Source organism: Dendroctonus ponderosae, unplaced genomic scaffold (genome assembly GCF_020466585.1).
Source record: "Dendroctonus ponderosae isolate FM_Combo_2020 unplaced genomic scaffold, Dpon_F_20191213v2 Dpon_F_20191213_1, whole genome shotgun sequence".
NCBI lineage: Eukaryota > Metazoa > Arthropoda > Insecta > Coleoptera > Curculionidae > Dendroctonus > Dendroctonus ponderosae.
Window position 1 is genome coordinate 46,036,540 of NW_026017110.1, and position 9,523 is coordinate 46,046,062.

The following is a 9,523-nucleotide window of genomic DNA, read 5'->3' on the forward strand; positions in this document are numbered from 1 at the left end:
TGTTTTATATACACTTGCAAATGTTTTTTGGGATTAAAACCAACCAAACCAATTAAATCGCCAAAAATCCCACAAATAATACTAGTTGTTGAAAAAATATCTAAGAGCGCTGGAAATGTGAATGCGAACGCAATATAACATAGAACATTGCATTTTAGCGCATAAAAAGTGAAAGGTTAATGGTTTTCCGTGTTCATTGGCATAAATATGTCTAGTTTTAATAACTTAAAACTTCGCAGGCATTCAGTCTTAAAAATATGCAACTAAATAGCAGGCTTGTTTTCCAAAAGAAAATCACATAAAACTTGCGCTTGGTCTAATCCAGATTCGTACGCTCCGTGGGTGGTTGAATAATGCGATGAGTGAATTGCCTCCCCAGCCAAAAGAATCCTCGGAACCCCGTCTACCAGCACCGGCTGTTTTAAGGCGTTTATTCCCGCATTGCAATCGTCACATTCGGGAGTTATGTGGGAATAACTGCCTTTGATGAACGGGTTGGAAAGCCACTGGGTTCTAAAGAAATTTGGTTCTCTGGTTGCATGAACAGGTCAGTTTCGTCTCCCTCGCCTTACCGAATAACTTCCATTGGTTCCGGCACGGAATAGTTGGGCAGGAAAGTCCTCAGTAGTTCAGTACACTGTTTTCCGACTTCTTCTGCAGGCAGACGTTCCACTTCTCGCACAGAATCTCCACCCACCCAGGTCATCAAAGTGTTCTCGTGATTGAAAACTTCATCGAACCCAGTGATGTGTCTTTGCCAAGTCGCATTGTGATCGCTGCTCCAGAGCAGTTGGAACCCTAAAAGAGCCAGAATTTACACCTGGTTAGGCCCTAAACGAACAGATCTCACCCTGGGAGTCTCCCCACCATTTGCGGTCGTAAAATAAATACACTTTGCATATACTGGCAAAGCCCATATTGGCAATATTTACCATTAAGGACTCGGGTAGAACATTGGAAAGCCCCTGGAACTCCTTGAGCACCCCTAAGGAGGGCGTTAAAATCAAATGCTCGCACACTATCGAACCACCGGCCAGAAGATCTAGTTTGATCTCCGATTGCGGAGAGAAACTGATTTTAGTGACTTCCGTGTTGAACTTCACCTGGTTGTCCGGAAGACCATCCAGAAGGAGTTGAACTAGCGATTGATACCCATGTTTCATATTGGCGTGGGCTTCATCATCAAGGCAAACATAATCAGCCCACCTTTTCGCGCTCAGTTTCGATAAATCCTTGCAGGAGTTGTCGATGACTTGAAACCTCACATGCCAGTCATAAAGCTCCTTCATAACTTCAGCTTCGCTCTCATCAGGAACGTGTTCCTCTAGATACCGGAAAAAATGCTGCTCAAGAATGGTTCCCAAAGCAGTGCAGCCACTATTTTCACTGACTAATTTCGAGCAGCCTTCCAGAATCTGGCCCACTTTAAAGGCCACTTTGTCCACCATGAATTTATCCACGATTTTCCCGTTGCTTCTCACGTACAGGCCCAACCCTTCCTCGGACATTTCGTCTGGAAACATTGAGAGTTGATGGAAACTGCCCGCGATTTCGCGTGGCCGAACCCACCTGAAATAAGTTGCTTTTCTTTTGCCAAGTCGTACAATGGGTTGCTTTTGCCATGCATCCACTGTGCCCCCAAATCGATGGGTTTGTTTCCAATTTGAACGGTTTTGATGCGGCCGCCAGCTTCTTCTTGAGCTTCCAGTAGCAGAAAGTCGTCAATTTTATTCTCGAGCAGTTTAGTTGCGGCGGCCAGACCAGCTATTCCAGCTCCAACTATGACTACCTTATGGCGTCTGGATTTGCTGGAAATAATCTTTTTTCAATTTTTATGGGAAAATTGGTCTACAACGGTCAAAAGTACTTAACCTCCGGAAAAATCATCGACCGCATATCATCCTTGAGCTTACAGACAATTTTATTTACTAAAAGAGATAGACTTTCGAGGCCATTCCTTGAAACTAATGGGTTTTTAGGCGAAAACCCCATTAGTTTCAATTTTATTTACTATTTAAGTTCATCACAAATGTTTAACTGCTAAAGCTAGATGAGCAAAAACTGTTCATTTTGGACCCGGGGTGTTTAGACTAACACATTACGCATTAAAAAGGCAGGAAACCAAAAAGTTTAAACAGCTTCGCAGAAAATATCTGATGGGTCAAAAGAACAAAAGGTTATGTTTAATCTCCTTCAAGTTATCTTTAAGCACTTTTTTGCTTGATTTTGAGCAGCGAATTTATTTGAAGATAATTGACAAACTGTACTTGGAGCCACCTAAAATACTATCGCCAATGTTTCTTTGTTTAATTATTCGGGTGTTTCTCAATCGATTGTCCGTCTTAAACTTTCGTTATAAAGCCCTTTAAATGGACTTTAAGTCACTTTCAGACACTTAGTTACGTCTCAAGTAGGAAGACCAGACAGGAACTTAGGGGCTGCTTTTGAAGATACGTATGCAACAAGCTGCGATGTCTCTTCTCGAGCTGATCGCTCGGTTGTTTTTCCAGTAATTTTCACTAGCGATCGGGCATTTTGAAGCATTTAAAGGCCTTCAAGCGATCTTAAGCACTTTTTGCGTGAATTTGAATTGCGAATTTATTTCAAGGTAATTGACAAACTGTACTTGCAGCCACTTAAAATACTACCGCCATTGTTTCTTTGCTTCATTATTCGAGTGTTTCTCAAGTGATTGTCGGTCTTAAACCTTCATTATAAAGACATTTAAATGGACTTTAAGTTACTTTCAGACACTTTATTAGTTGCGTCTTAAGTAGCAAAACTACAGTGATTTAGAGACTGTTCTTGAAGATACTTAAAGAACAAGCTGCGATGTCTCTTTTCGAGCTGATCAGTCGGTTGTTTTTCCAGTAATTTTTTAGGGAGACGCCCTGGAAGAAGCAGAAGAGTTGATTGTTCTTGAAGAACAATCTGAAAAAAAAATTCCAAAAGGTCGGTGTTCAAATCAGAATTAGTTTTTCTCTCGTTACAAAACCTCTCGCATTCTTAATACCCAGTAAAATTATGGCAAATAAAAACAATAAACTTACTAAGACCTTTCGATCAGTCTATCCGCTTCTCTCCAGCCGCTTTCGACTGCCCCATGAACAGTGGAAAAGTAGCAAGAATGCGTGGCTTCACCTGCAAATAGCACAACTTCCTTTCCATCCACTACAAGAGGTTTGGCCAAGTCTTCCCGAGTGGCTTCACGTGCTTCCATTTCCACCCCGACGTATGAGTAGGTTCCCAAAAAATGCGGGTTTGTGCCCCATTTGGACCTAAGAAACCCATTAACTAGCAAGAAAAATTCCTTAACTTTCCAGTAAATCACACGAACCGTATAATTTCAGATGGCTCGCTGATTTTGTAAATTTCGCCGGCAAATTTCCTCAGTAGAAACAGTGAAGCGTTCATTAAGAGCTCGTCTGAAAGGAGCTCGACTTCTTTTACCATTGATCCTACTAGCCAGCCGAGAAGAATGTTCGGGTCGCTATCAACAGTGTAAAATCCGAAAATGTCTTCCAGCCAAGATCTAGAATCGTTTAGACAATAGGGAACGTGTTTGTAGTTGACGCTGATAAGCAAACCTCTCATTCCTGATGGGTCCAAAAGGAAATTCTTTGGGCAAGGTTTTCTTGTCTTCATCTGTCCAAACGAAGCTAAAGTCCTTGACTTCATCCGGCCACCATTTGTTGGGGAATTTGATGATGATTTTTTGGCAGGTGCCCATTGGAATGGTTTCGAGGCAGTTAATTTTGCACAATGGGAGACTGGGTTTGAATAAGGTCTGGTAGGTTTCTTTCAAAACTCCTATTGAAACTGTTAATATCACATGGTCGGCAGTGAAGCGACTTGAGTCTGCACAGAACAGTTTCACTTTTCCCCTGTCTTTGGAATCCCCAGTTTGGTCCCAAACGATTTTGATGACTTCCTTATTAAGCAACACGTGCTCAGTTAAGAATGATTTTGGATTGTTTTCCTACAAAGTATTTTTTCCTAAAGTCCGCTGTTAAGTCTAAAATAAAATGAATTAAAGACGTACTTACGAGTAAAACGTTGAAGAAACTTGCGAATCCATTGGTCTTCCAATGGACTAGATGGTTTCCTTCGCATTCCCGGTATTTCACCAGGCTATTAACTGATACTTGCGCTAAATCCTCGGCAGGATCCATGCACAAATAGAACTTACTAAACCAGTTCCTGATGAACTCCGCAGCATTTAGCAGCTCTTTATTTTCGTTGCCGAGTTTTGCATTGACTTGTTTAGTGTACCTAAAAAATGTGTTTCCAATTGCTGTTTAAGTGCTTCAAGTTCAGCTGAGTTGGCTTTTAAATGTTCTTTAAATTCTTTTGTAAATATACATAAATTTCGGTTGGTTTCGGAGAATTTTAACTCACTCTAAACGATTCATTGTTTTAAATTGCAGTTTCATTTCACCTGCTACTTTTGTATGTTCCATAGGAAATATTTATGAACAAATCGTCCCTTGCAGGTGAAATCCAACATTTTATTGCAAAATTTCTGATAAAATTTTTTACATTATCTTTCTGTTGTTTAACTATTTCTAACTGGCAGCAATTTTCAATCTAAATGAGTCTAATTTAAAAGTGGAAATCATGTAGTAAAATTATACTCTAATTTTTACCATTTAAAAAATAGGTGGAGACCAGAAAAATAATTTTGCATGTAAAGCAAAATATTCGCTTAAAACGAAGTTAGAACTTTTGCAATTTGCAAAGTGACGGTTTTTTCATAATTGTTACCTAAATAACGTAAATAAACGGAAATGAAAAAATCGTCAAGCTCATCAGAAAAGAAAAATTCGAAACTTTAAAAAATGGTTGTTCAATCTAGTTCCCAAAGCTTTGCTAATGCGATCAAAATAATTGAGAAATGCACTAATTTCCGCTAATAGCACAGGTAACAATCAAGCAAAGAACTTTTAAAATTATGATTTAAGTTGTAGTTTTAGCAACCTGTTTTGTGCTAATTTTTCAGCTGCTCGACAATGAAACGCGAGCGAATTTCTTGTTTCCATCGGCCAAAATTGTAGTTTGTTAAAACCGTTCGCTTACTTTGAATCGAAATATTCTCTTAGGGTTCCTTTATGTTCCGATGCCAAATCAGACTCTTCCAGAATGTTTTCCACAATCTCATAAAGCTGATTAGTCAATTTTGTATCCAACATTGTTCCAGTCGAAGTAAAAAACGACATGTTTGAGTACGTGGAACTTTTCGGGTAATCAGTTAGGTTTAGGTTTTCAACCATTTCGTAGACGACATTTCCTTTTTCCCCGTGAATCTGCAATATTCCAACGTTATCCCGTGCGTGAATTGTTAATTTTGCGAATGGATCTTACCCATTGCGCCCCCAAGTCCACATTAGTGCCTCCAAAATGAACTGAGTGAATTCTTCCGCCAATTCGGTTTTCAGCTTCCAAAATCGTCACATCGAAACCTTTTGCGATCAGTCTTGTAGCACAAGCAATTCCAGAAGCGCCAGCTCCGACGATTATAACTTTTGCCATGGTTTTCCCACAGTGCATTTAAACACTGGAATTGACAATTTTTCATGCTATATAGAAAAAGTGCAATAGAATTAGCTCCAAGACAACATTCTGAAGTCTAGGAACTTGTCAAGTTAAAATCAGTGATTAATCAGAGGCACTTAATTCCGAGTAACCGGGAGTTCAACAAAAGACCTCTTATTTAATAAGGCTTTAAAACACTTAATTAGCTCCTCCTAGGTTTTATGGTTCCACATTAAAAGAATGGCAAAAATCGGGAATAAGAGGCTTCAATATTTTATCTATTTTTACTTTGATTTTGAAAAAATCAGAAAACTGCCGGAATTATAGAGTCAGATTTCCGCTAATGAATAATGAACATTAATAATAATTTTCAGTTTTGCTTCAAATGGAATTAAAATCCTGAGACCCAAACTCTACAGCAGACATTCATTCAGACTCTCGTATTAAAATAATGGCAAAGTTCAAGGAAAGAGCTTTAAATAAAACCAACAATTTTATGATTGATTTTGTTTAAGTTTTTAAACTATTTATTAAGAGCATTCGCCATTACCTGTTTTTTAGTTGGACAGTAGCTTAAAAAAAACTAGTTAATTGCTTTTATAATTTAGAACCCCAAGACCTGTACACGTTGATGTTGATTAATCAAACCGTATTTAAAAGCCCGAAAATTCCAAAAAATTAACACAAGAAATTTTAAGTAAAACGCGTTCCTGTTTCGGTTATAAGGCCTAAAATAATTTCGAAAATTAACCTATAAAACCGGAAAAACGCATTGAATTTTTTATTTGAGCATTTTTTGTTTTTCTCGTCTGTTTAGTTGGGCAAAGGAACTTAAGGCTTCAGTAGATATGCAAATTGCGCCGTGAAACGCTCCAGTACAAGTGCAAGTAGGCTTTCAAATGCAGTTTCATGCGTAAACACTACGAGTTTTAAAAGCACATGCAGTCTTAATTGGTTCGCACGTTACATACATGGATTGCAGAGGGAAAGCGCGGTAGTAAATAATCGAATACGCACCAATTAAACTCAGTTGTAATCCAATCTAGCGATGAAAATCTTGTTTAAACAATTAATAAGCCGAAAATAAAGCAAATTACCTGGCGATCGGCGAGGTGAACCTTTCGGAATTACTTTATCCACACAACTGGGTGAAGTTTTAAGGAAACCAAGGCCTTTGTAGTCTCTTATCCCTAGTAAATATCATTTAGAAAGCATTAAATTAACTACTTTAAAAGAGCCACGGGCTCGAATCTATAAATAGATAGACCACGTTTTGAATCAGTTATCTGAACTGCTTGTATTATCTCAACACATTGGAGAAGGTTGCCAGAACTGTTTCTTTCCTCTGCTTTCTACTTAGTTACGGAATTGAGTCAGCCCTCCACAGCACAACCACGATAAATGTTCGAATCAGCTTTGGTTTTTTTTAGGAAAAGGGAAAAAAATACTTGAAACTTGTATTTTCAAAGCTGTTTAATTAGAAATAGGTTAATCAAGTCCTAGCGAGTTAATGAATTAAAAGAATTAACGTGTAAAATTACATTGGACCTGCTGCTTGAAAAAAAAAATGCAGCAATTCCAATCTAAATAGAAAGGCGAAACTAAGATTCATCATCGCTGCCTTGGGGCCCGCGCGCTTTCGGCCCTCCTGCCCGCTTAGCCATGATGATTTGGTCCACCCGCAGAATGGTAGAGGCTGCATCCACTGCATACTTAAGACCCCAGAATTTCGCTTGGTAGAGATCGAAAATTTGCTTTTCTACCACATCTACCAGCGAATTTTCCGCTGTGATGTCAACACCGACATTTTTCTGTCCATTCTGAAACAACATTAAAAAACCTTAGACACAGCCCTAAAAAGAAGTACTGTAGCTACGATTTTGAAAAAAAAGTTTACCAGGTGAGCGTCAAGGATTTTCTCCAGAATCACTTGAGACCTCAAGCCGCTATTATCAGCCAAAGCCTTGGGGAAAGCCTCCAAAGCAGTGGCGAACTTTCGAATGGCATACTGCTCCAAACCAGGAAGCGTGTCTGCAAACTCGAGAAGTCGAACAGCCAGTTCGGCTTCGGTGGCGCCTGCACCAGGAACAAATCGTGGATCTCTTGAAAGCCCCTAAAAAAATTAAAGACGAGTTGGTGAAAAATGATTCAACCTCCGCATAGGCTAACTGACGTACCTTGAACGTATTGACTCCATCATCGATTGCTCGCTCGATATCGTCCATGTAATTATCACTGGCTCCTCTAATCAGTATGGTTGATATTCTAGACTCTTTTCCCTTTTGTCTGAATGCCACAATCGGGGTGTCTCCCAATTCTTCTACGCAGACCAAATCGCAATAGCCCAATTCCTGAGGGGATGGGGTGGACAGTTTGGGCAGCACAGTGCCATTTACAGTTTTGCTCAACTGTCTCAAATCGCATTGCGAATTGAACTTGACGGCCATCATGTTGTATTTGTGTACGTAGTGCAGAGCCATATCGCCAAATTTGTCGCCAGCCACAATGACTTTGGTTCCCGCATCGGCAATTGACTTAATTTGCAACTCCAACAGATTCTCCTCGCCCCGGCTGAAGTTCATCAATTCATCCGCAGTTTTGATCAACACCGTACCTGAAAAAGCTCACATTTAAAAAACAAGCTTTGCAATTCCAAGTTGTTTTACCTTTAGTTTCAGTTTGCAGGATATCAACTGGGCAACTGTAAATTGCTATCTTGGCATCTTCAGCTTGCGTGATTTCGCCCTCAACGTGCCCCTTAATAACCATCCCTTGCACGACCTGCAATCAAGTTCCTTGAAATCAGCAAACTTTCTCTATTGGAAACTTATTCATATACATATACCTGAGAACTTAAAAGTCCAGATCCCAAAATCTTGCAAACTCGCATATTATCCACGTTAAAGCTGGTTTGCTCAGGCAATATTGAGATGCACGCTCTAGCGACTAAGTCGGCGAGAAAATCCTCATTTCCATACTGTTTCGATTCGATCGAAGTCTTAATAGCTTGCGTCACTTCTTTTACATCGCGGTTGTCTTTAACAGTGTAGCAAACCAAAGATTTCAATATTTCCAAAGCTCTTTCAAGACCTTTCTCGAAACCTTCCGCTATTTCAGTCGGAGTTACACCTAGACGAATCAGTTCTTCTGAAGCATCTGCAATAAATCAAACCAAATTAGTTTCTTCTTGAAGATTCAGAAAAAAATTAATAGTTTTAATTTAATTAATGTCCATCATTGCACAAGAAACGAATTTGATGATGAAAACTGGATTGAAAGATTGCAAGGAAAATTAGACTAGAAGAGCGAACTAAACCCTGTCTGTTATTGGAACTCTACTTACATACTTAATAAATATTGAAATGGTTATAAGCAGTTCGGAAATTTATTAAGGTTTAGGAGAAAAAAAATGGTTTATCCACTAATTAGGATAATAATGAAGCTTGCATCAGTGCTGTGTAAAGCTTTATTATTTCTAGATGCAAAGTGCCTTCCAATTGATCTTATTTCTTCAAGTACTTATGCATAAATCTTGCTTTATTTCTTCTATATTAAATTATTAACGACTAGTTGGTGGATGGGCCTTACCTAGTAAAGCGCCTGCCAAAATAATGACAAAATTGGTCCCATCTCCAACTTCCGAGTCCTGCATTTGACTAGCTAAAATCATCAGTCTAGCAGCTGGGTGCTCAACATCCAGTTCCCGAATAATCGTTGCCGCATCACTAGTCACAAACTGCTTTTCGATATGATTAATAACCATTTTATTCATCCCATTGGGTCCATAGGCTGACCGAACCGATTGGGCAAACTCTTTGCAAGCCTTAATGTTACGAACAACTGCTTCTTCCAAGCCGGAAAAGTACTGCAATCAATAGTAATATCGAATTAATTTAATCTGCAAGGAACATGCAACTTTTATGGTGCACACCCACAAATAACCAAGCAAAAACACATGTGACTTCGAACGCAAATTGAGAAAAATGTAACT

The 9,523-nt window shown here is 39.1% G+C and overlaps 2 protein-coding genes across 5 annotated transcripts; both read right to left on the reverse strand.

Moving 5' to 3' along the window:
• LOC109544720 (spermine oxidase) lies at positions 1-6,847 on the reverse strand. 4 transcript variants are annotated; one of them, XM_019915058.2, is made up of 12 exons: positions 6,630-6,847; positions 6,550-6,574; positions 5,362-5,554; positions 5,077-5,303; positions 4,047-4,272; positions 3,588-3,979; positions 3,338-3,532; positions 3,051-3,278; positions 1,570-1,808; positions 851-1,513; positions 573-798; positions 1-513 (listed from the first exon to the last, which is right to left on the reverse strand). In XM_019915058.2, exons 3-12 carry the CDS (start codon positions 5,545-5,547, stop codon positions 264-266), a joined length of 2,832 nt encoding a protein of 943 aa, XP_019770617.2. In that variant the 5' UTR covers positions 5,548-5,554; positions 6,550-6,574; positions 6,630-6,847; the 3' UTR covers positions 1-263. The 4 variants fall into 4 exon arrangements, with proteins under 4 accessions (XP_019770617.2, XP_019770609.2, XP_019770625.2 ...); XM_019915050.2 differs by having other exon boundaries at positions 5,362-5,576; positions 6,630-6,846; XM_019915066.2 differs by lacking the exon at positions 6,550-6,574 and having other exon boundaries at positions 3,057-3,278.
• Positions 6,848-6,987: 140 nt separating this feature from the next.
• Positions 6,988-9,397, reverse strand: LOC125505783 (T-complex protein 1 subunit theta-like; the record flags this gene model as incomplete). The annotated part of the gene is given in 6 exon segments (XM_048670252.1): positions 6,988-7,352; positions 7,430-7,645; positions 7,710-8,146; positions 8,199-8,313; positions 8,378-8,688; positions 9,121-9,397. Coding segments are annotated over 6 exon segments (1,575 nt in total), but the record flags the coding sequence as incomplete, so codon positions are not given.
• Between the last annotated feature and the right edge of the window lie 126 nt (positions 9,398-9,523).

What these genes read in the sequence shown, in the direction of transcription:
- LOC109544720 (XM_019915058.2), bottom strand. Translation starts at nt 5,547, where the DNA reads ATGCACTGTGGGAAAACCATGGCAAAAGTTATAATCGTCGGAGCTGGC. An exon ending in AGACTGATCGAAAGGTCTTA is followed by an intron (nt 1,809 to 3,050) that starts GTAAGTTTATTG and finishes GATTATTTCCAG; the next exon opens with CAAATCCAGACGCCATAAGG. An exon ending in ATGGTGGGGAGACTCCCAGG is followed by an intron (nt 799 to 850) that starts GTGAGATCTGTT and finishes TGGCTCTTTTAG; the next exon opens with GGTTCCAACTGCTCTGGAGC.